General features: G+C 47.2%; 1 protein-coding gene across 1 annotated transcript in view; it reads left to right on the forward strand.

Moving 5' to 3' along the window:
- Positions 1–25,809, forward strand: part of USP10 (ubiquitin specific peptidase 10) — a 69,406-nt gene that overhangs the window by 23,124 nt on the left and 20,473 nt on the right. The window contains exons 2-4 of the mRNA XM_078439114.2: positions 6,870–6,938; positions 14,468–14,528; positions 18,844–19,884. Coding sequence (XP_078295240.2) covers positions 6,870–6,938; positions 14,468–14,528; positions 18,844–19,884 — 1,171 coding nt within the window. The remainder of the gene's footprint in view (positions 1–6,869; positions 6,939–14,467; positions 14,529–18,843; positions 19,885–25,809) is intronic.

Here is a 25,809-nt window from a genome sequence, read left to right on the forward strand (position 1 = left end):
TTTTTTTTTTTTTTTAACCCAGACTCCTACAATATTTTTTCCCTAAAAAGACTTTAGAATGTATTTATTAATACTTCTCCAGAGGAAGGAGAATGTTTCATACTCACATAAAGAGAGGGGTTAAAGGTTGGTCTCACAAATGAGTGTTTTCAGCTTTGACTTTTAAATTAAATCTCTTTATTTGGGAATAATTTCAAATTTACAGAAGTTGCAAAAACAAGAACGGTACAAAGAACCCCCATTTTACTCCTTTACCCAGATCGACCCTTTGGGGGCGCCTGCGTGGCTCATCACTTGAGCATTAACCCTTGATTTCGGCTCAGGTCATGATCCCAGGGTCATGGGATTGAGCCCTATGCGGAGTCTGCTTAATATTCTGTCTCTCTCTGCCATTCCCCGCCCCCCCCCCCCCCCCCCGCCGTCTCTGTCTTTCTCTCTCTCTCTCACTTAAAAAAAAATAGAAGCTTTAACCCCCTTTGCATAGTCATTTAGGCGTGTGCCTGAGTTCTCTCTCCACAGACATATTCCCAAACTCACTCTCTTAACATGTGCGTGTGCAGATACCCATTTTGTCATCCCCCCTCTGAGATTTGAGAGATTACACACGCCATGATCGTTTACCTTGCATATGCTTGAAGGTATTTCCTAAGAATGGGCATATTCTCTTACATAACCACAGCTGGACAGTTCCCGCGTTCATAAATTTACATTGAGACAATACTTTTTATAACCTGCCGTCCGTATTCTAATTTTGTCAGTTGACCTAAGAATCTCCTTTAGAGCGTCCCGTCCGGGCCAGGATCCAGTCTGGGGCCGGGTGTTGCCTTTAGTTGGCGGGTGTCTGTAGCTTCTGTAATCTGGAGCTTTTCTACAGCCTTCATCACACTGAATCTTTGAAGAACACAGTCCCGCCCCTCTATTTTGGTCACGTTCTTCATTTTGCCAAACACCTGAAATATTTTGTGATGGAAAATTAAGAAGGCTTTTGGAGAAGGAGGTGGTAGAACCTGAACACTTAATGGCAGTTTGGTTCTCCTCCTCAGTGTCCCAACACTGTTGCTTGAGCCCTTAGGTATAATTTTAGTTCAATAATTTTGTCAGTAAAATGCAGGGCCGTGTGATTTATGTCCACTCACCGGGGTTTGAATAAATACTTGGCCTTTGCTTTTGTAGTTTTTTATCAGGACATTAAAAAATTACCTTTCTTGCTCCTAATAAATTTATTGAAGCTAAATTTTATTTTATAAGCAACACTCTTATTTGCCTTTTTGGAACAATGTGGATAATAAAATGCTTATTCGTGGTAATGCTTCCTGTAGTCAGTTTTGGATGATACAGTTGATTTTGTTAAACCCTGAAATGATGTCACAGCCTCAGAGTTTATGTGGGGTATTTTCTTACATCATTCCAAATGATTGTTTGCGTGGTTCCCAAAGAGGGTTCCCAAAGAGGCGGTAGTTAGTTATTTTGCCTAGAAAGGAGTTGTCCTTTTTCTTGCATGCACCGTGAAGGTGGGAAATTGCCTTTATTAAGCCTTCCCTTGCCTGACACCTCAGGGGCTTGACCTCGGCCGCCCTGTGAGAATGAATCCCCCAACTCTCAGGCCTTCCTACATCTGCGGTTACTTCCTTATATTTGGATTTCTGGTTAAATATAAGCAGTGTGTGTACAGACACATAGGAAGAAGACTCAGGCGGTTTATCTGCCGTGAACATATGGGGAATACTCATTCTGTAGGAAATGGAAATCCTAACCAGACTCCTCGGGGTGGTGAGCACCTTGTAGAAACGCTCACTCTTCTTGGTGCCAGCCTCTTAGCAATCCCTCCGTCATCTCAGCCGCAGAATTGAAACGACTGTTTCTTGTATTAGTGGGGTGTAACTGCTCGTGTTCGGAAACTCAGGCGTTTGAAAGATTGAAGATCGGTCTGGTCTGATTGTGGCAAGAGGAGTGAGTGGACCGAGTTGTTTTCGGCTACACGTGTGCCAGTGTTGAGGGAATCACGTTGGAGTTGACCACAGCTCCCGCCAGCCGTCTGTTGAGTGGTAAGTGATACTTTGGCGGTGTGTAGTTGATAGTTAGCAGTTGCTTAGGATGGCTTTTTTGGATTAAGCGTTTTCATCAAGTCCTAATCTGTTGTCATTGAGATCTTGAAAGGAGCACAGGTGCAAATTAGGTGCCGGCTTGTAACTGTTGTGCAGAATGAGTGTCTTTGAATAGCTGTGCAGTGATTTCGGTTGTTTACGTTGACTTTTTGCAAGTAATTTTTTAACGTTTATTTATTTTTGAGACAGAGAGAGACAGAGCACGAACGGGGGAGGGTCAGAGAGAGAGGGAGACACAGAATCCGAAACAGGATCCAGGCTCCGAGCGGTCAGCTCAGAGCCCGACACGGGGCTCGAACTCATAGACCGCGAGATCGTGACCTGAGCTGAAGTCGGACGCTTAACCGACTGAGCCACCCAGGCGCCCCGCAAGTAATTTTTTAAATAAATTAGGTATTTCTATGGTTCAGAACTAAGAATTCTTGCAAGAGACATGCTAGGAATCTGGTGCCACTGTACTGCCTCCAGCTTTTCTTCCTTTTTGTACCCAAAGAGCGTTTTCTTCATTTAACGGTATCCTGGAGACTCCTCCCCACCTGCACATCAAGCTTTTCCTCATTTTTCCCATTAGTCTTTTGATGAGATTCAAGGCACATATCCTTGGAGAAACTATGGGCATGAAATGGTCATAAAAACGCATTTAAAATCTGTAGGAAAGTTTTTCAGATCATACTTTAAAAGTAAAGAAAGCAGTAAAAATGGTAAAATTGAAAATGACAGAAGAGAAAAGCTTTGCTTTGGCATCTTTCTGAGCGCATTGCCTAGGTTGATGGTGAGGCTTCTTCCAGCCACCGGCTGTGGGGATGTGGTACCTACAGGTGCCACCAGGAATTACGTGCCTGCCCCCCCACCCCTTTTATTGACACGATATTTTGAAATTATCTGGAGATTTAGTTCTCCTACTCCACTACCTGCATCTCTCTTGTGAACACTTTACATTGTATGTGAACGACAATAAGAATGGGTGCTTAGGAAGTGTGACTCAAAGGTTTTTCTTTTTTAAGATTATTTATTGTGAGAGAGAGTGCCCGAGAGGCAGGGTGGGCAGAGAGAGGAATCCCAAGCAAGTTCTGCACTGTCAGCGCAAAGCCCGATGCTGATGCGGGGCTTGATCCCACACACCATCAGATCGTGACTGAGCCAGGCAGGTGCCCCTGTACCGACTGACTCATTTTTAAAAGTAATTCTCTTCATTTTTGTCCTCACATGTCCTGTGAATATTTGTTGTCCATTCCTTGTATGGGGACTGAAGTCATTAGTGTTGTTTTTTTAAATCTTTTTAAATGTTTTTGAGAGAGAGAGAGAGAGAGCGAGAGAGCACGTGCAAGCACAAGCTGGGGAGGGGCAGAGAGAGAGGGAGACACAGAATCCGAATCAGGCTTCAGGCTCCAGGCTCCCAGCACAGAGCCCGACACGGGGCTTGAACTCACGAATCGCAAGATCATGACCCGAGCTGAAGTCAGACGCTCGACCCACTGAGCCACCCAGGTGCCCCTGAAGTCATTAGTGTTTTAGTGGGTTGTGTGTTTCCTTGGCAATTAGGAGGGTTACTGTTTTTCCAACAGGCTTCCGCTGCGAATATTTCATCACTCCCAAAAGTTCACTTGTGCTTCTTTGTAATCAGTCCTTCCCCAGCCCTTGACACAGCCACTGAGCTGTTTTCTCTCCTTACAGTTTTGCCCTAGAATGTTACACAAGTGTAATCATACCACATGTGGCTTTTTAAGTCAGACTTCTTTCACTTAGCATGATGCTTTTGAGGGCCATTGAGTAGTGTTTCATTTTATAGACGTATCACGTTCGCCTCTTGATGGGCATTTGGGTTGTTTCCAGTTTTAAAAAAAAATTTTTTTTTTAATGTTGATTTATTATTGAGAGACAGAGAGACACAGAGCGTGAGCAGGGGAGGGGTAGAGAGAGGGGGAGACACAGAATCTGAAGCAGGCTCCAGGCTCCGAGCTGTCAGCCCAGAACCCGATGCGGGGCTCTAACTCACAAACTGCGAGATCATGACCTGAGTCGGTCACTCAACCAACTGAGCCACCCAGGTGCCCCTGGGTTGTTTCCAGTTTTGAATAGGGCTGCTATAAACATCAGCCTACAGGGGTTTTTTTTGGTTTTTGGTTTTTGGTTTTTTTTTGTGGACATAGGTTTGCATTTCTCTTGGGTGACTGAGGAGGCATGGGATTGCTGGGTCTGATGGTAAGTCATTTTGTAAGAAACTGCCTGGCTCTTTTCCAGAGTGGCTGTGCCATTCCGCATTTGTGTCGGCCATGTAGAAAGTCCCAGTCATTCCAAATCCTTGTCAGCATTTGGTATTGTTGGAAATATTTTCTCTTAGTTTGGCTTGTCTTTTCATTCCCTCCTGAGCACATTTTGAGGTTTATTTATATCTAGACTTTACGATCTCTGTCTGTAGTGGGAATACCAGCCAGCGCTGTCATTTCATTACACCCTGCTTCCCCTCCCCATCGTTTCTCCCGCTTCCTTTTCACTGAAAGATACCTTTCCCTTCCATTGCGTGGTATTACACCAGACTGAAATTAAGACAGGCTTTTCCTCAGTGTGGGAAATGATAAGAAGGTCTAAGTTCAGAATGAAAGTATCGCAGGTGATTATTTTTAAATTGTTTCGAGACTGCTTATTTTCACCATTAGCATCAACACACAATTTCTTTGTGGATTTTTGCAAGTATATGGAAGTATTGTGTGAAGCTGTTCTTGTTTTTTTTATATATATTTACAGTTTTGGTAGCTATTGCCAGAGAGCCCTCCAGAAATATTTTCCTGAAAAGTATTGGTGCATTCTTACTAACAGGCTGTGAGAGTTAATTGGCATTTATCTACATTTACAAGAAGACTGGGCATTATCCACATCTATAATACGTAGTTACTGGTTACTTTTGATTACATGCTTGTAAATTTCCCTGTAGGTTATTGAGCTCCATTAGAGCAGAGGAGCCCTAACTCTGCTTACCATTTTCTTTTTTTTTTCCTTTATTTTAGAGAGTGTGAGAGCACAAGCAGCGGGGAGGGGCGGGGGGAGTGTGGGGGGAGAGAGAGAGACAGAGAGAGAGAATCTCAAGCAGGGCTCCATACTCAGTGTGGAGCCCGGGTAGGGCTCAATCCCACCACCCTGGGATCGTGATCCAAGGCGAAGTCAAGAGTTGGACGCTCAACTGAGCCACCCGGGTGCCCCTCTGCTTACCATTTTTATCCCCAGCAACCGATCGTCGTGCTTGGCAGTTAGTAGGCTCTAAATAATTGTTGATTATATGAATGAATAATTCAGTGAGTGTTCTCTGTTGTAGAAATCTAGTCGTTCTGATTCTTTTCAGTGACTTATTTTTAGAAGCTTCGGGGAGAATATGAACCGCTAGGTACTTGCCAAACTTGCTTCCATGCAGGTAAACCAGTTGTTTTTTCAGAAAGTCACGTTCCGAATTCTGTGAAGCAGCAGTTCACAAATAGGCTTGTATCTGTTCAATAATATGTTTATCCGGGGGCACCTGGGTGGCTTAGTTGGCGAAGTGTCTCCCTCTTGCTTTCAGCTCAGGTCATGATCTCATTCATGGTTTTGTGAGTTTGGACCCTGGTCGCGCTCTGCGCTGGTAGCTTGGAGCCTGCTTGGGATTCTCTCCCCCTCTGTCCCTGCCCCTCCCCCACTCTCACCGTCTCTGTTTCTCAGGATAAATGAATAAATTTACAATAATAAAAAAATATAAAAAATTAAAAAATACTTTGGGGCACCTGGGTGGCTCATTCAGTTAAGCATCCAACTTCGGCTCAGGTCATGATCTCACAGTTTGTAAGGAGTTCGAGGCCCGTGTTGGGCTCTATGCTGACAGCCCAGAGCCTCCAGCCTGCTCTGGACTCTGTGTCTCCCTCTGTCTTTGCCCCTCCCCCACTTGTGAGCGCGCATGCTCGCGCGCGCTCTCTCTCTCTCTCTCACACAGAAACAATAAATGAATAAACTTTAAAAAACATGTTTATCGGGGGCGCCTGGGTGGCGCGGTCGGTTAAGCGTCCGACTTCAGCCAGGTCACGATCTCGCGGTCCGTGAGTTCGAGCCCCGCGTCAGGCTCTGGGCTGATGGCTCGGAGCCTGGAGCCTGTTTCTGATTCTGTGTCTCCCTCTCTCTGCCCCTCCCCCATTCATGCTCTGTCTCTCTCTGTCCCAAAAATAAATAAAAAACGTTGGAAAAAAAAAATTTAAAAAAACAAAAACAAAAAAACATGTTTATCTGTGCATCATATTTAAATGCAACTTCAGGATAAAAAAATCACATATATGTCTTAAATATCATTCATCAGGATCATTAACATTTTTCTTGTTTTGGATTTCCCTGTCTTGCCTTTTGAACCACGTTTTCTGCTTTTCATTAGTATGTGCGGCGGAGAGGGCTGAAATGGAGATAGTGACATGAGTCGACAGACAGGTAAACGGAACACCTGGAAGGGTTCGTGATCCCGAAGGTTTTCCTTCAGGATAAGTGTGGTGCGCACACAGTTGACCTGTTTCAGAATAGGCTTTATCAATTTCAGAGTGTTCTTTGACAGTTTGCGGAAACGGCTGAGCATTTTCTTGTTTGTGATGGAAAATCACACCTCGGAATCTTTTTTTGCCGACCCTTGATCTGTTTAATTGAGAGAGGGTCTTGGGTGTTCTGGCCTACGTATTTCATAGGATTGGTATAGTCTGTAGCATCTTGCCTGAAAATATAAATTGTATATTTTATGTGATCGGTGGCTTTTTTTTTTTCCAGTATATTTTTGGAGACTTTAGCCCTGATGAATTCAATCAGTTCTTTGTGACTCCTCGCTCTTCAGTTGAGGTAAGACAAAACAGTGTTTTGTTTGAATATGTGTATAGATATAACTCATGGTTACATTTTAGTTTTGAGTTTTTAATTTATGCTTGTTGATAAGGAAATCCAACGTACAGAAAAGCGCAGAGACTAATACGAGAAATGCCCAAACCCACCGAGCAGATTTGACTACTGTTAACATTTTGCTGTATTTATTAAACAGCAAAAAGTCACAGATATCGTCGTGGCCTCCCTTGTACCCGTTCCCACCTCCTGCCTTCCCTCCCCAGAAGTAACAACTCTGCCGGATTGCTATTGTGTTCGGACTGTCGTCTTCACCTTTCGCTACATATGTGGTTGTCAACAGATTGTAGCACCATATTGTCTCCTGTGGTTTAAATGGTAAACCGAGTCATACTGCGGATGGCTCTTGAACGGCAAGGGGATTGGGAGTGCCGACCCCAGCGCAGTTGCAAATCCGCGATAACTTTTGATTCCTCGCAACTTAACTACCCGTAGCCTGTGGTTGACCGGAAGCCTTACCGATGACAATGGTAACAGTTGATTACCATATTTTGGGTTTTATAAGTATTATATACTGTATTCTTAGAACAAAGTAAGCTAGAGAAAAGGAAAGGTTAAAATAATAAGGGAGAGAAAATACATTTACAGTACTGTTCTGTATTTTTGGAAAAAAATCCGCCTGACGTGGGCCTGCACGGTTCACACCCGTGTTGTCCAAGGGTCAGCTGTAGATTCATCCTTTTGTAGTTTGTTTCTTTTAAGGTAACATTCTTTACGTTCATTCTTTGATGAACGTACATTCATGTTCTACATTCATGTTCTTTGGTTTCAGTTTCTCGATACCGTCAGGAGAACGTACCACAGCTCGTTTGCCTTGTCTCCTGTTGAGGACCGTTTAGATCTTTGGTTCTTACGTACTACAGAAACGTTGCAGTAAACATGTTTTACTGTGTGTCCTCATGCTCTGTGGGTTTCTCCAAGATCTGTTCCTAGGAGTGGGATTGCTGGGGCCACCAGGAGTAAGTGTCTAGTTTTAGTGGCTGCTCTGCTCATCCGCTTTCTGAGGGTTTAACCGTCTGCATCGCCCCCAGCTGCGCGTGAACGCTGTCACCATCTCAGTTAAAGAAAAGCTTCTCGCTTATTCTCACGACAGGTGTGCTCAAAATTTTTGTGAGTCTGCTGGGCTGGTTATGAATGGGTTCTCACTGTTTTAATTTACAATATTCCCAAGTTGCAAAGTTGAGAACCGCTTCATTACTTTCGTATGCCCAGCCCTTCTGTGAATGACCTGTCTCCCTTGTCCGCATTTTTTATTAAGTGGCTTGTCTTTTTCTTATAGCTTACAGGACTCATAGTCTTTGGTTTTGCATATTACAAGTATCTTTTCCTGGCACGAGGGCTTTAAATAATTTTTTAAGTGTGTGTGTGTCTTTATTTTATTTTGAGACACAGAGTGTGAGTGGGGGGAAGGGCAGAGAGAGGGGGCAACACAGAATCTGAAGCAGGCTCTGAGCTGTCAGCACAGAGCCAGACACGGGGCTCGAACTCACAGACTGAAATCATGACCTGAGCTGAAGCCGGTCATGTAACTGAGTGAGCCATCCAGGTGCCCCTAGCACGGGGGCTTTTTAAAAACTTCATGTGAGATGCACTTTTTTCTTTTCTTTTTCTTTTTCTTTTTCTTTTATTTTCTTTCTTTTCTTTCTTTCTTTCTTTCTTTCTCTTTCTTTTTCTTTCTTTCTCTTTCTTTCTTTCTTTCTTTCTTTCTTTCTTTCTTTCTTTCTTTCTTTCTGGGTATGGGAAGTAAGTTTTTAACTTTCATGCCAAACATCTTGTTTTTTTTTCCTTCCGGTTTATAAATGTCTTTAAGAAATTCTTCCCTGCCCCGGGGCGCCTGGGTGGCGCAGTCGGTTAAGCGTCCGACTTCAGCCAGGTCACGATCTCGCGGTCCGTGAGTTCGAGCCCCGCGTCAGGCTCTGGGCTGATGGCTCGGAGCCTGGAGCCTGTTTCCGATTCTGTGTCTCCCTCTCTCTCTGCCCCTCCCCCGTTCATGCTCTGTCTCTCTCTGTCCCAAAAATAAATACAAAACGTTGAAAAAAAAAATTAAAAAAAAAAAAAAAAAAAGAAATTCTTCCCTGCCCTGACGTAGCAAAGACACTGTTTTTTTTTCTGGAAGTTTTAAGGTTTTTGTGTTCACTGTAGTATGCAATGCTGCTGAAATGGACTTCGCTGTGTATGTGAGGTGGGGCTTGACCTCGTCCTCTGCCTTGGCCGCAGGGAGCTGTCCCAGCACTGGGCCCTTAGTTGTAGTGCCCTTTGCTCTGGCCCTCGTGCTTCGTCTCTGCAACAGTACTGCTCGTTTTAACTGCTGCGGCTCTGTAGTCTGTCTTCTGGGAGGGCCCTCACCCTCTTGTGCTCACCCCAAGCGTTTTGGTTCTGCTTCATCCTTAACTGTTCCTTAAGAGTCTGTGATCAGCATGCCAAGTTCCGTGAAAAATCCCATGGAGATTTCAGTTAGAATCGTGTTAATTATGGGCTCATTTGTAGGAGAATTCACAATTTTATGAGAGTTTTCCTAAACACGATTTTGGTATATTTCACCATTCAGGTCTTTTACATGTAATTAATGATTTCTGTTTTAGTTTAATAAAACTTATGTGGAATATTTTTTCATATTCGTATTTTAAAGATGAAAACTGTTGAAATTGTATCGAAAAGAACAAAGGGAGGTCCTAGTAAGGATAAGGATAAGGATGTTGATGAGACCTCACCAGCCGCTTGAGTGTTTTGTGTGGAGTTCTTTTTACTTGGCAACATGGAGCAGAGGATACTGACCCCGTAGGATTGGAGCCACACGGCCCGCGTGGCATGTGGCCTTGGCCAGTCCTGCCCGTTTCACCTTGGCTTCTTGAACTCTAGACTGGGGCTGGAAAGGAAGGATTAAATGACGGCGTGTTGAAAGCGTTACTTCAGCGGCACAGACTAGAGAGCGATTTATTGGTTTCTCCTCTTTGACTTCGGGAAAAAGGAAGAAATCACCAAAAGCAAAGCTTGGTCAGGTCACAGTTTAGAAGGTGAATAAATCCCTTCAGTGCCCACCTCCATCTGTTTTGTGTTCATTGATGGTAAGGGCGTTTTAAGGAATCTAAGGATAGGAGCCAGGAAACCGTGAACGCTGCGTTATAGATTGTATTTCCTAAGGCAGTAAAATGCATCTGTGCATGTTAGATTTTGTAGAATGAGGCTTGGAGTTGAGTGTGTCCTGACAGAAAAAATAACAATTAGGAAAAACATGATCGTCCCGTATTCCCCAAGCGTTAGTGTAATTGAGGTTCTACTCTGTGTACTAGTGGTTCGAGTTTTAAGTCATTTCTGTCTTTGAATCACAGCAGAATACAGAGGCACCTGCCAGGGACAGGACAGCCTGTGCTCTTGGCAATTAAGGTTTCAAAAGATGAGAAAGCCCCACTTGTGTATTTTACAAAAGCTTTTCGCAAGTGTGTGCATTCGTGTGGGTTTGTGAGAGCCTGTTTGCAGGTAAGTGTCAGAGTAAAAACGTGGGTTTTCCTGTGATGTGAAGGTAGAGAATGTACCATATTTCAGAGTCTGGAGAGCTGCGCTCCTTGGTCACTCTGCTACTCAAGTAGGCCTGGTGGCTCTGGCAGTTTCCTCCCACTCATCGTGCTTCCTTATAGGAAAACGGGGGTGTTTGTTTACCTCTCAGAATGTTGGGCAGTCGGTAGTTACTGTGGAAGACCTTCGCACGTAAGGATTTGATGGTAAAGTCATGTCAGACTTTTTACTGTAGAAATAATGGCTGTGTCTTCACAGAATGAGTTTATAGCCAGAAATCTTCGTAAGTCTGGCTCATTTCTGGGTCTTCTGTGTTTTCGCTTTTGAATATGCGTTGCGTTTGGGGGCAGGTATGACAGATGTCGTCTGCCAGAATCACATATGGTCCAGTGACCCGCAAAGGGGAAACACAGGCTAATTAACGCGATCGGGCCAGGCTCTCTCTCTCAGTGTCGTAATTGTTGTAATTCAGGAGTCTGGAGCGTGCGAGTAGCATAATCACATGGGGCACAGACTGTTGCATGGCGTGCCGTGTGGTTGCACGGGTGGGTGTGTGGGTGCTGTTGTCTCCTGGCGCTGTGGCCTCGTGGCTCGGGCCTTTTGCCTCGCGCTGAAAACGGCGGTGGCTCCTGCCCGCACCGTGCCTGCCGTGTGGCCGTCGTGGGAACTCGCACCAGCCCTGTTCATCATGTACTTCTTTGGCTGTTAGGAAATTGAGAAGCATTTTTTTCCTCTCCCTGGGGCCAAGAACTGAAAAAACAAAGCTTGAGAAACATAAAGTGTTAAACTGTAGGAACATTCTGCTTTTCTCCTGTTCTCTCAGCTGAGTGTTGGACTCCGTTTTACTTTCCCTGTTTGAAAGCTTGTCCCTGGCCAGACAGGATGGTCGGTAGTTTAACAGAATCCGAAGAAACCCTCTCAGCTGGTTCCTGTGTGTGATCTTAAATATTAGTAGAAATTTAAAGGTAACATACCACATGTCTTTCTTTATAAAGCTGTGCTCTAGTTTGTAAGCCAGCGTGATTTAAAAATGAATTTCTCCAGCTGGAAGAAATACAGTCAATTTACTGAATAAGCATGTTTTGAACCCCAGTCGTCATCATGTCAGTAGTGTTCACAAATAAGGGGTGAGTGCTCCTTGTTCTTGGGACTTCCGGAACTTCAGTATTGGGGGCAATGCGCACACATGCTTAATGCAGTTACGGGAAAAACAAGACCAGAGCGGGACGGGCCACGCTGCAGACGCTGAGGGTGTGTGTGTGTCTGTGCGTGGGTGCGTGCGTGGGTGTGTGGGTGTGGGTCTGGCTATGGAGAGTTAAGACTGTTCCTCTCCCGGGTTTGGTGTCCTTGCGGGGCTTCAAAGGAGAGACTTGAGGTTCACGAGGGGCTTTTAGACGGCGGAACAAATGGGGGCAGTGCCAAAAGGTTTTGAAACGTGAGTTCAGGAAATGTAATCGACACAAAATTGTGTAAGCTTAATAAGGTGCGCGCCACATCCGATACGTTTATGTTGCAAGATTGCTGTCGTGGAGTTACTGTATCTCGTCACAGACTTACCGTTTCCTTTAGTTGTGACAACAGTTAAGCTCTGGTCTCTCAGGCTTGAGGTTCACAGCCAGGTGTGCTGCCTGTAATCCGTGTAGCGTGTCACGTGTCCAGGGCTTACCTGCGAGTCGCAGGTACTTGCCCCTCAGCAGCGTCTCTCCCGCTCCCCCAGTCCACAGCCTTGGGAACTACCCACCCTTCCACTCTTTGGGTTTTGGACTTGAGCTGTTTTCATTTTTGAGATTCCAGAGGTAAGGGATATCACACAGTGTTTGTTGAACACGTTACCTTCTGCATCAAAGGGCCCAAGCAGTGACTTCAAAAGACGGTGGCGCTATTCTCAGCCCAAGTTGATCTCACTTTGCGCCCGATGTCACGAGATGTCGGCGTCTTGCGTCGCTCACCGTGCATTCGTGTGTGAGAGCTTTATGGTTTTGCTTCAGTTTGCAAGTTTGTGTGCTCGTAAATAGCTGCACGGTGAAAGAGGGAACTTTGAACAACTCTTACAATTCCATTCCGCTGTCTATAATAAATCCACATTTACCACAGACTAAGGGGCATCTTATGAGTGGTGGAGGTTTGTTGAATTAAAGGTGCCACGTGCTTACAGAGTAAAAAAATACACACACACACACACTTTGGTGCCAGAACTCATTGCAGCATCACTAATTCCCACCTTTGCACTCTTACCAGATTAGTAACTCAGAGTGTTTTAAACACCAACAGGTTGTCAGTGTTGCCCTGGAGTCTGCTGGGGTGGGAGGTCTGTTTTCGGGACCTGCCTCTACCCCTTACCACAGTTTGTGTAAATACAGCGTGATAAAAAACTAAGCACTTTCGGTGCCTTACAGTTGTATAGATTTCTGTCACCAGGGGGCACTGCTGTCACTGATGGAGAAAGAGAAGGCCCTCTGCATCCGGGAGCTTGATAAACTTCCCTTGTGGCTGCAGAGGAACGGGAAGCGACTGGTCCTCACGTGCGCCCTTTTCGCTCCGTGTGTCTGTGCCAGAGGTCAACGCTGCAGCAGCCCGTGCGAGGTGCGAGTCCCAGGGTAGCCCCTGGCCGCACCCGGAAGGGGTTCTCCTGGTGTGTCAGCGGATGGGAACCGTGCGCCCCCTAGTGGGAATGCGTGGTGGAAACATGCATAGCTCTCCCGTCCTGAAAGTGTTCAGTTCCTTTTGTTTTTTTTGTTTTGTTTTTAAAAATTTTTTTTAACCTTTATTGATTTTTGAGAGAGAGAGAGAGAGAGAGAGAGAGAGAGAGGGAGACACAGAATCCGAAGCAGGCTCCAGGCTCTGAGCTGTCAGCACAGAGCCTGACACGGGGCTCGAACCCACGTACCACGAGATCATGACCTGAGCTGAAGTCGGCCGCTTAACTGACTGAGCCACCCAGGCACCCCTGTTCAGTTCCTTTTGAACTGCTCTTTGTTTCCTTAGGTTCTCTGGGGGGAGAGAACTTGGTTACTTGGAGTGATAAGTGTTTGTCTCCGTGATTTTTGAGTCGACTTGCTGAGAGTTCTTTGGGGAAATCGGCCGAGGAAGCCACTCACGCAGCAGTTCTCGGACAGTGGCGGGCGTGACAGTCCCTGGGGCCCGTCCAGGAAGCCCGGGAGCTGCGGGGGGACACGCTTGGAGAAGGGCTGTTCTAGGGTGTCGTTGCTTTGTTCTTCTGTTCTTTCTTCAGGTCCACTTGCCTTAGCCCTTCCGTCCTAAGCATTCTTATCCCGAATGTGTCCGTTTGAAACATTTCCAAGTCTTAAATGCTATGGAATAGCTAGGAAGAAGAAAAATTTGGGATATTCATAGCACTACCTTCCTGCTTTTTACAAAGAGGTCAGACACTCGCTGCTTTGCTTTCTCTCCCCTAAACAAAGAATGTTTTTTCAAGCCTTTAATTCAGTTATTTAAGGCACTGTGTCCAAAAGGAGCCGTGATTGTCAGACTTGTCTGTGGGCTCTCGGCACTCTGCCCGCGGGCCTGGTCCTGGCCTCCACTGGCCGTGCTGACGCGTGTGAGGTGAACCTGAAACGCCGACGGGCAGTACGGGTCATCTTTGTCGGGGGCCCGGGACAAGTGGCCGCGGTACCTGTGGGCCGCCTGACGTCCTGTGAGACGGGGGTGTTTGTCGTAGCATAGTATCGTGGTTGATTCACGTGTCCGTTGGAGTCCGTTTTTATTATTTTGCCTCATTTTTGGATCTTAATGGCAATATTTAAAAGCATTCCTCTGGTATTTTTTTCTTAAATGAAGGTGATTTAATTTTACTGTCAGTGTATGTTATTGTGGTAAACAAATGTCATGAGAAGTTGAACGGATAAAGAGTTTTAACGAAGTGTTGCCTTAACGAAGAAGCATGTGTTGGGTGTTAACATGTTGTTGAATTAAAACTTGTTTTCCACTTCCCTGTGCAGCTTCCTCCCTACAACGGAACAGTTCTGTGTGGCACACAAGCTCCCGATGAACTACCCGATGGTAAGCTTGTCTCTCCTCTACCCCCCGGACATGCATGCTGGCCCTGTGTGCTGGGGGGACGGGGGGGGGGGGGGGAATGGGCAGGAGGCCTGGAGGCCTGGAAGCCACGTTTCCTGCTCGTTCCTACTTTTCCAGTAAACATTGCGTTACTGCTCAGTGTTTTTGCTGTAAGCTATAGCATATTTGATCACTGCACCGTTTTGCCTGAGGAGTTAAGTGTCTTCTGGGCTTCAGAGTATCAGATGTTCCAGGTTTAGTGAAGGAGTTGCTTGTTCGAGTGTGTTTTTCTCTTCACCGTTCTCAGCTGCACAGGTAGGTTTTTCACAGCCAGTGCTTTCTGAGAAACCTCTCCGCGGGCTTCCTCCTGGTTGGGGAGGCTGCCGGCCCCAGCTGCCGCCTCGCCGAGAGCGGGCGCAGAGCCGATTCCCGGAGACGGTGTCCGCTGAGATGCAGCGATTTTGTGTTGTCGAAGGCTGCGGGGTTTAAGGAATGGCGGGTGGTTCGGTTACCGCGGGCTGCCGTCACCGCGCGGGTCGGGTCCGTGTGGACCGCGTTCAGTCTGGATCATTAAGGTCCCTCGCTGGCCTCGGAGAAGCGAACGCCGACCCTTTCCTTGGAGAGCCAGGGATCCGGTTCCCTGCTTCGTTAGCATGGGCTCTTAATTATGATCTAGACGTGCGCCTTGAAGAGACTGTCTGGACTTTGCACAGTAAAATCAGAGAGAGACTGTGTCTCACGTTAGCAGCTGAGAAGCCGGCGTCTCGGAGATGGCGAGGGGAAGGGCGGTTCCGGTGGCGGCTCAGGACGGGACTGAGTGAAGTGAGCTGGAGGGAGCCGGCCCCCCTGCCTGCCGCCCAGCCTCCAGGGCGGCTGCTGCCCGAGTCCGCTGGATTCAGTCTGTCTCCGTGTATTCTGCACGTCGTAAGCGTGCTGCAGGTGTCTCCTCAGTGCTTTAAAATGTCTCGTTCTTTTCCCTGTCACGTTACTCCTTTTATTCTTGTCCAGTTAACGGCCTCACCACCCGCCCAAGGGGCGCAGGCTGGAGACGGGAGGCCCTGCCAGCTCTTCCCAGCGTCCAGCTCTCTCCTTCCCTTTCTCGCGCCATACCCGCCTTCCAGGCTGTCTTCTGTTCAGTTACTGCTTCTTGTCCCCTGTTCTCCGTTGTCTCAAGTCCACCTTTTAATCTGCTGAAAACACAGCTGGGACCTTGCCACCTGCTCGTGCTGTTAGAGACCGGCCAGCTTAAAGGCCCCTTTTTCCCTGAGGCCTTTTCTGTTCTCTCGCGTTTCCATGACGTCTGCTTCTCTTCCAGTGCTTGTCCCACTGTCCGGTGATGAGTCCGCCCCCCTTTCCGGGCTGAGTGCAGCCGTGGCGGCAGGGATCGTGGTCGTCCACGTCTGTGTGCTCAGCAGCTGCACGGTGTCGTATCCAGTGTGGCTCTGGATGAATGATTTAGGAGACGTCCTCCGCCTCCCACCGTAGGCAGCTGCAGCGGGCTCTGTGCGGGGGCTCATCACGGGTGCCTTTCCTGCCTCTCCTTTCCTTCAGTCACTTCCCACAGCTGGAAATAGTGTGCGCCCCCCTCCCCCCGCTCCCGGCCAGCTGTCCCGCCTCTTCCGCGGACGCCTCCGTGGCTTCTCGTGGAAATTGGCGCTCTTTCGTGTATCTGGAAGCATTCTTTCTGCAAACCGTTGAGGCCTTGTCTTGCCCTCCCTCCGTACTGTCAGCTTCGGTCCGAGGTGTCTGTCTGCAGGCAAATGTAACTCCCTGGGGCAGGGTCTCTGCCTTACTCATCACTCAGCCCTCTCTGATACCAGTCAGCACTTTGCACGTGGCTGGTCGCTCTGCTAATTGGAGAAATGAGCTGAGCAAGCCACTTAAGTTCTTAGACAGTGGCGGGCACGACAACCCGTAGGGGCCCCTGAGCATTGCAGACCGCGGGGCGCGTTCAGGAACCCAGGGCGCTGCGGGGAGCACGCTTGGCAAAACGCTGCTAGGATGTCATTGTTTTACTTGAGCTGCTTTCCTTCCCCAACCACCCACTGCCTGCATAGCCTGAGCACTGAGCGGTCCCCGGTCACCCGCTGCTTCGACTGTGTTGTGTGAAGCCTGGCTTCGCGGGCTTCCACCGGTCCGTCAGCCCGCCCCGACTGGGCTTCTCCTGACTCCTCTGCCGTGTGGGGCAGTGCGCACGCGTGTCCGTGGTGTGTGTTCTGGCGAAGAGGAGGAGCTGTTCCGGGTAGGACTCTGCCTTCCAGTGATGCAGTCAGACCCTAGACAGGATCATGTTTTCATAGTGGCCGTAGCGTAGTGAAATGATTCCATTAATGTCATATCATGTTCTAGAATGTTCTGTGATACGATAAGATTAAGGAAATGTCATATCATGTTCTAGAATATTCTGTGATATGGTAAGATTAAGGAAATATATCGTGTTCTAGAATATTCTGGGACCCGATAAGATCAAGGATTGAGATGTGGAAGGCACTGTGTGTGTTGGAGTTAAAATCTTGCACAGACTGCCTGACACAGCGCATACTAGTTTATAATCAGATTTCACAATACGCACCAGTGACCCCAGGCTAGCCTCCCTGTGTGGCGTGCTCTTCATTGCCTCAAATACATCCGTGTCAGGCCATGCAGCGGCATTGCACCCTCGCAGCACCGCAGAGTAGGGGATGCCTGGAAGCAGAATGGACGGCCTACTTCTAGGTATGATGGTGGAGAAGTTCGCTTGTCTTTAGTGATTCTTTTCAAAATAAGGAAACAAAAAATCAGTGTTCAAGGACCAAAGGATTCAAGTGGTCATGGTGGTGGCTTTATATGGAAATGTGCTGTTAGGTGTAACCATCACTAGTATTCCTTTTTCAGGAACTTTCTGGTGTTGGGCAGGTGTTCGCCCCTCCCGCCCCCCAGGTGTGATCACTAAACGGATGAAGACTTAGACTGTTGACACCCCTGCCCTCCAGTAACTTGCACGTAATTGCCGCCTCCTGGGGGCTGCTTTTTAAAAGACTTCCGAGGTGAAACATAGGTTATTTCTAGTAGAGCACAGTTCTTCTGGCAGGGTGGGTTTTTCTGAAATACATGTTTTGAGAAGTTGGCTCCTTAGGCTAGACTCGGAGAAATCCTCAGTTAAGCATTAAAGATGAGTTAGAAGGCATGTGGCCTTTCCTTAACTTCAAAATTTGGAACTGTTGCGTCAGATAGAAGATGACACTGATGCTTGATGTCTCTTGAAAGCTGCAGTTGATTCTAAAACTTAACGTAACTTCAGAAATGTAAACTATGAAAAAAATGTACCTTTTGGAATGGTGGCACGTGTAGATTGTCGTCCGTTGGCAGGAAGCAGTGAAAGGTCCCAAAGAAGTTTCTAAAAGTGTGCGGTCCTAACTGTCTTTGGGTATTTTTGAAAGTATCTTCATCACCCGTGGAGTTCATCCATTATGAATTCATTCAGTGCACATTTACATGCATTCATGCAAAGCCATTTTCAGACTTCAGTTAAGGTTGTCAGTGGAGGAGATCAGGAGACGGGTGATTGTTTTATTTTATTTTTTTAATGTTTATTCATTTTTTGAGAGAGAGAGTCAGAGCATGAGCAGGGAAGGGGCAGAGAGAGAGGGAGACACAGAATCCGAAGCAGGCTCCAGGCTCTGGGCTGTCAGCACAGAGCCCAGTGTGGGGCTCGAACTCACAAACTGCGAGGTCATGACCTGAGCCGAAGTCACATGCTTAACTGACTGAGCCACCCAGGCGCACCGAGGAGACGGGTAGTTGTAAGGAGCACCTCTGAAGTGCGCTTTTATGTAGAGGATTAATTCTGGTGTAGTTTATATTTTCTGAATTACTAAATTACACCAGTTAGAGAAGTCATAAATACAGCAGTGACTTCAAGTCCCTAAGTTAGTTGTCATGATTTTTTTTTTTAATTAAGTTGTCCGAAATACATATACCCCAGAAAGCAAGCCAATAAAGTCATATTTCACTGAGGGGTGTTTTTAGACAGGCAAAATATTACTTGCTTTCTATTATAATCTCATTTAAATTTCTGCCTTCTGGAAGTCTCCCGTGGCTACCCTGAAAGTGGAAAATAAATACAGGCTTCTGTTTTTCATATCTCTAAATTAAATAAAATTTCATAGTTAAGACTTATTTTCAGCAGATTTTTTGGCACAGAAATAAAATGTCATAGCTTTGTTAATTAGAAGAAGACTTTAAGGGTTCAGTTTCAAAAAGAAAATAATTTTTGAGACGTCTATAAGCCGTGTTCTCAACTAATGGGATATTCGCTGATCCTTGTCTTTCTAAACAGGACAAGAATATCAGAGAATTGAGTTTGGTGTTAACGAAGTAATTGAACCTAACGACACTTTGCCGAGAACTCCCAACTACAGTATTTCGAGCACATTGAATCCTCAGGCCCCTGAATTTATCCTCAGTTGCACAACTTCCAAAAAGATCCCTGATGACATAGATAAAGAAGCGGCCTACAGCTCCGTGGACTGCCAGTACCCAGGCTCTGCCCTTGCTCTGGACGGCAGCTCTAGCGTGGAGGTGGAAGTGCTAGAAAACGACGGTGTCGCGGGTGGTCTCGGACAGAGGGAGCGTAAAAAGAAGAAAAAACGTCCACCGGGATATTACAGTTACTTGAAAGATGGCGGTGAGGGGAGCATTCCCACGGACGCCCTGGTCAACGGCCACGCCAACCCGGCGGTCCCGAACAGCGTCGGCCCGGAGGATGTGGAGTTAGCGGGCGCGGCGCCCCCACTGGGGACACCCAGGACTTGCGGCAGCCCTCAGGGTTCCACGGACTTCGTCAGCGACGCTGTGTCCGGCGGGCCTTTCCCCGGAGCCCTCGACGGCGATGCGAGGACTGCAGGGCAGCCCGGGAGCTGCCACGGGGCTGACTTGGAACAGTCCTGCCTCCCCGCAGAGGCCGGCGGGGACGGCCTGTCGAGGACAGCGGTGGCTCAGCCTTCCCCGGGGACTCACACTACTGAAAACCTTGCCGTCGCTAATGGACAAATACTTGAATCCTCTGGCGAGGGCTCAGCTGCCAATGGGGTCGAGTTGCACACCGTGGAAAGCCCGGACTCGGACGCTGCTAAAGCCGAGAGCGCTGCCCCTGCCGCCGATGCCCCGGCCTCTGCGGCGGGCGCCGCTCCCGCCAGCCAGCCTAAGTCGTGGGCCAGTCTTTTTCATGATTCCAAGCCCTCTTCCTCCTCGCCCGTGGCTTCCGTGGAAACTAAGTATTCCCCTCCCGCCACGTCCCCCCTGGTCTCTGAAAAGCAGGTCGAAGTCAAAGAAGGGCTTGTTCCAGTTTCAGAGGATCCCGTAGCCATAAAGATTGCAGGTATAGTTCAAGAGACACAGGTGGAGAGTGGAGATGGGAGCAGGGCTCCTTCGCTCCGGGTGAGGACCTCTGAGGCTGTCTGGGCTGACGCTTGCCCGCAGCAGCAGGCCCTGACCTGTGTGTTACTAGGAATTTCTCGAGAGTGGCCATGCCTCAGTCGTTACCTGTCTAGACGTAAAAGGATATCTAGGCACAGGGCCGGGGGCGGGGGGGAGGGGGGGTGCTCATACCTTTGTGTTAAGTGAACAGTCCATGTCTATTACCAGTCCTTTTCGGCTGACGGGTTACATTTCCACTTTCTTGCCTTTTGATCCAGTAATTCTCCATCGTGTGAGTGAATGGACGTGTACGTGTGTCACGGCTCCTGCACACTTTGCTGTGGAACCCTTGATGTGGACTGAGCTTTGCACTGTTTCTGTTCTGTTCTTTCTTAGGATGTTAGAAAGCATTTGGGGTTTTTTCTTTTTTTTAATTTTTTTAATGTTTATTACTTATTTTTGGGAGAGGGAGACAGACAGAGCGCGAGGGGGGTGAGGGGCAGACAGAGAGAGAGAGAGAGAGAGACAGACATAGAATCCAAAGCAGGCTCCAGGCTCTGAGCTGTCAGCACAGAGGCTGACATGGGGGTTGAACCCACGAACGAACTGTGAGATCACGCCCTGAGCCAAAGTCGGCTGCTCAACTGACTGAGCCGCCCAGGCACCCTGGCGGGGGTGGTTTTCTTTTGTCGTCTGTTTTGGATTGAGGACGTGGATTTTAGTTCGTTGTAGCACGTGAGGGTCAGCTCTTGACAGGAAAAGAAAAACTGCAGCAATTTGGGACAAAGTTGATGATTTTTTTTTTTGAGGGTTCAGGCTCAAAGGGCGAATTTACTAAGAATCAGAAATGCAGGGGCTATGTTTATACATAGCTAAGAAGCCAACGTATTTCTTCAGGTTTCTCTGTCCTGAGAAGTTCAGTCGCCAGCTCTTCAGGTTCTCGTCCCGCTAGCGGAGTTAAAAAAGCTGTCTCGGGGCGCCTGGGTGGCTCAGTCAGTTGAGCATCGGACTTCGGCTCAGGTCATGATCTCGCGGTTTGTGAGTTCGAGCCCCACGTCGGGTTCTCTGCTGACAGCTTGGAGCCTGGAGCCTGCTTCGGATTCTGGTCTCCCTCTGTCTGCTTCTCTCCCACTTGCGCTCTGTCTCTCTCTGTCTCTCAAAAATGAATAAACTTAAAAAAAAAAGATACTTTATTCTTTTGAGACTTTTTATTGAGTCTTAGACTTAGAAATTGCTGCTTAGAAATATAGAAAGTAGTTTTGAGTATTGCTTCCTGTAGCAGCGACACTAAACTCCTGGGACCACACACAGCTTAGGCAAAGTGGTATTGTTTGCAATCTCTTCCTCTTTGTTATAGGCTCCTGTGTAGACGTTTACTTTGTAAGACGGTGAAATGAATTCAGTTTGTTACGAGTAAGATCACTGCCACAGACTTCGCTCGAATGGGCAGGTTTTTAAGCGTAGGCCCACTTATTTTAAGCAGCATTTAACTGAGAGAGACTCTGGTTCCGTTAAAAGATCTGTTGATGATGGTTATCCCAGAATTAGCATTAGCATCTAACTGGTTCTACTAAGAGAGTAATTTTTATGTTGATTATTGTATTTATTAACTTTTGGTCAACAGGGAGAGGGAAATAGTTCAGATATGAAGTTTTTTCTGTTTTGAATTCTTAGAATAATATCAGTATCCACATTTGATTTTTTTTTTTTTTTTAATCCCAAGTTCATTTAGTTTGGATGTCCACATTTCTGGATCCTCTGCCCTGTCATTAAGTCTGTGGTTAATAAATGCCAACTAGTTTTTGTGTAACCACCAATGAGATACAAATTAGGAAGATAAACCAACTGTAAACAATAAGAACACCACATAAGGCATTTTGACCCGAAATACAGCCAGCTCTCGACTACTTGTACGTGTTGATCTGTTATGTTAGCGGGTTCTGCTCTCACCTTCTTGGTGTAGGTTGTCCACGTTTTGTTGCATTGGTGGGAACTCAAGTAGAAACTCTTATTCCGGGAGTTGGAAGGGAAGAGCACTTGGGCTGACCCCCAGAGTGCTTTCCTCCAGCCTGCAGGGAGCAGGGGCCTGCATGGGCTTGGGGGGGAGTTCTGTGGCAGTGCCTGCTTGGTGCAATCTGAGAGGGGATATTTGCCACTTTTCAGTAGTAACAGCTGAACCAGGAGGTGAGGAAAAGAAACTTGAAAATCTTAGCTTGTATTTGAAAGTGGTTACCGAGCCGTAGACCTGTCCACGTTTAAGAGTAAGTGTGGGGGACACACAGGTAGTACAGGGATTCCCTGTGTGTTGTGACGAATGTTTAACTTTTCTGGGCTTTTGCTAAGAAACATTTATCATATCCGATGCTTTCGAGTCACAAATAGAGCTGTTTTGTATTTTATGGTCGGCTTTTAAAATCGTGCATCGGTGTATCTTGTCTCAAAGGAGTGTAAATAATGGTGGGCAAGGAGAGGGACGAGGCTGAAACCCAAATAAAATGAATTAAAATTCCAGGGGGAAAGAGCGAAGTAAACTGAAGTCCTTGACAGCTCTAAAAATACACCTGTCTGGTGAAGAAATTGAAGTCCCTAATGCTACCGTTTATTATGAGTTTCAGTCAAAACCTATTAATGTATGGAATCGCACAGTGGTTTTATACCTAAAATTTGTTCCTGGAGACAGCAGCAGAATCATTCCAAGCTGGATCTGCTCAGAAAAATGAATTCCTGTGTCCGTATTTATTTCAAATATGTAAACAAGTACATACCTTGTGATCGATCATTTTGGTGGCTTATAAACCATATTTATTTATACTTTTCTTAGGGGAATGATTTCTTAAATATTTTGTATTTCCTCTTCAGCTTTTCCAGAGCAGCGGAGGTAGTGATACTGTAGCATAATGTAGCATAAAAGGTACCAGCACCGGTTTGGCGGAGTCATGCTTGTGGACGGAGCGCCCGGTCCCTTTCTGATTCACTGTGTTTATGGTCCTGCTGGTATTTGGGCCGCGTCTCTCTCTTATAGAGCTAAATCGAGACCCCCCTCCACTTACTTACAGAGCGTGCGTTGGTCTGTGCAGCCAACGGATAGTGGTACGTTTTGGTCACTTGGCTGTCCTGCTCCTGATTTGGTAACCCGAGAGAGCTTGTGTCCTTCCAAAGTGATGCGATGAGGGAAAGGGAAACACTTACAGGGTGCTCTGGACAGTTTAGGAAGGTGACAGAAAAAGCAGGTCAGCATCAGAATGTTGATTACAGGCCAGTTTCTGGGCCGTAAGAATCCAGGAAAGTTCTCTGCCCTGCATTTTCACAGATTTTAAAAGGTACCGTGACCTCTAAATCCTAATTTTAGGAAAACAAAATTTGATGCCTAAAATACATACAAAAACAATCCTGCTTTTTATTGACTTAAAAGTTTACAGCGCAAGTGTTGCCTCCGGGTTTGTAAATCATTTCATTGGAATGATCTGTGGCAGTTTACGTGAGCCGCTGTGTATGTCTTCAAATACAAGAAAGGCTGTTAACCACTCCGTTTTTCCGTGTGTCAGCAGATTTCATAAGAAAAGTTAATTTTAATTCGGCCATTTAATGTTTAAGCCGGTACAGAAGCGAAGGCACTTCGGACCTTGTGTGTCGCATGGACCATTCTGGCATCCTGCGCCATTCGAGTCAGCGTGGCGTGGGGCGGTCCCCCAGCCCGGGGCGAAGGGTGGATTGAGGAGGCCAGCTTCCTGCAGCCGCTGTCTGGGTGGATCTGAGTAGTAAATTACCCGACAATAATGAACTGGAAGGAGGGCCTCGGGGGAGGGTTGTCGTTCCAGTTAACTTGTGATTATTTGCCTTAAAAGGTAAAATAGAGAACCGACAGTGATGACTTGGATTCACAGGTCCCACTGCGAGTTTCAGCCTCAGGAAGTACCCTGCCTTTTGTCCTTTGGCTCCGCCCTTCCTGGCTTTAATTCTTTTGACCTCAGAAATTGTTAGAGTGCTTATTGGACTTCAGGATAGGAAAACGATAGTGAATGGAATTGGCGATGTTATGAAGGAAACTGAAAGCCAGACTCCTCCTGGCTTGTCTGCAAGGCGAGAAGAACTGACTTGACTTACAAGCGGCAGGATATTCAGTAATAGTGACAGATGACCCTTGAGAGGAGTTGGGAGCTTTGCACGTGTGTGTCGCCGGGAGGGAGAGGAGGAGCGCATCACCGGTGTCTGTCTGTGTTCCGCCCGGTTGTGGTCTCTGCGGCTGTTGAGGGGGGCGGGCCCAGTGGCAGGTGCTGCAGAACCAAACCTTTACATCGTCTGGATGTGTGTTTCTTAAGAGAAGTTCCCGACGAGAAGAGATTTCATCTTTTTCTTTTTTTAAGTGTATTCCTTTTGAGAGAGAAAGAGAGTGAGCGGGGGAGGGGCAGAGAGAGGAGGAGAGAAAGAGAATCCCAAGCAGGCCCTGCACTGTGGGCTCAGAGCCTGACGCGGGGCTCGAACCCACAAAACGTGAAATCACAACCTGAGCCGAGACCAAGAGTTGGACATTTAGCCCACCTAGCCGCCCAGGCGCCCCGAGGAGATACTTAATTTTAATTTTTTTACGAACTTTCATTTCTTTTTAAATGGAACTTGATGTATATTCACAAAATGTCCAAAACTTAATTTTCAGTAATTTAACTTCTTGGAGTACTGAAACTTGTTGGTTTGCTCAAAGTTTTCCATAAATTAATTTCCTTTTTCCGTGTCTTCCTGCCCACGTCAGTTGTTTCTTTTCTTTTTTAAAAAAAAAAAACATGTTTTTTAATGTTTGTTAATTTTTGAGAGAGAGAGAGAGAGAGAGAGAGACCGAGCACGAGCAGGGGATGGGCAGAGAGAGAAGGAGACCCAGAATCGGGAGCAGGCTCCAGCTCCAGGCTCCACGCTGTCAGCACAGAGCCCGACGTGGGGCTCGAACCCACGAACAATGAGAACGTGACCCGAGCCGAAGTCGGACGCTTAACCCACTAGCCACCCAGGGGCCCCACCGTTCTTTATATTCTAATAAGGATTGTCAGCGCCTGCCACCCTGCTAGGTGTCTCCGTAGACCTGTTGTGCCCTCGTGTCTGCACCTCTCATGGCCTTGCACGGTGCAGCCTGTCGACTCTGCCACAAGGGAGGCTGCAGTCTTCTGTCCCAGGCTGCAAAGTGAATGGAGCGGCAGAGTCAGGGTTTGAACTCTGGTTGTCTGCTGGTTGTCTTCCTGGACTCGTGCCTTGAGTCTCCTTTGCAGGGGCGCCTGGAGGCTTTCTGAACAGTGTGATAGGATGACCCTCAAACTCCACCAGGTCGTTTCTAACAAACTTGAGTGGAACCAACAACTTTAGTCTCCAGTTCACCCCCACATTACCCTTAATAGTTACTTTCTGTGTGCCACCTACTCTCTAAGGTCAGTGAGTGATGATTGGCCTTGTCTCGAGCGTTGTCTGAAGAAGAAGATACGAAAGGAACAGATGTCCGCTCTTATTAGCAGAAAGACAGCAATCATCTGCAGAGAGGTGTGGGGCCTGAGGCCAGTAGGAGATGTGCTGGAACCAGTGGGGATGGCGAGATCAGGCTGGGACCCAGGAGGCCAGGAAGCTCTGGTACCCACACGGGAAGGACTCAGCAGAGCAGTTAGCGGCGTGACGGGGTTGTCTGATGCTAGGTGGGGGTGACGGCGCCTCCTGCCACGGAGATACGCAGTGTGCCTTCAGGGAAGACTGCTTCCAGTCAGCCCGCCTTCGAGAGTGGTGTTTAGGCTCACTGGAAGATGCTAACGACAGAATGGCAACTTTATTTTAGCTTGGGTAAGACTTGCCACTGTAGAGAACGTTCTAGAATAGCAGTGTCATGATTAAGGAAAATCTGGAATGTTTGGAATGG

The sequence above is a fragment of the Panthera onca genome, chromosome E2 (assembly GCF_046562875.1).
Source record: "Panthera onca isolate mPanOnc1 chromosome E2, mPanOnc1 haplotype 2, whole genome shotgun sequence".
NCBI lineage: Eukaryota > Metazoa > Chordata > Mammalia > Carnivora > Felidae > Panthera > Panthera onca.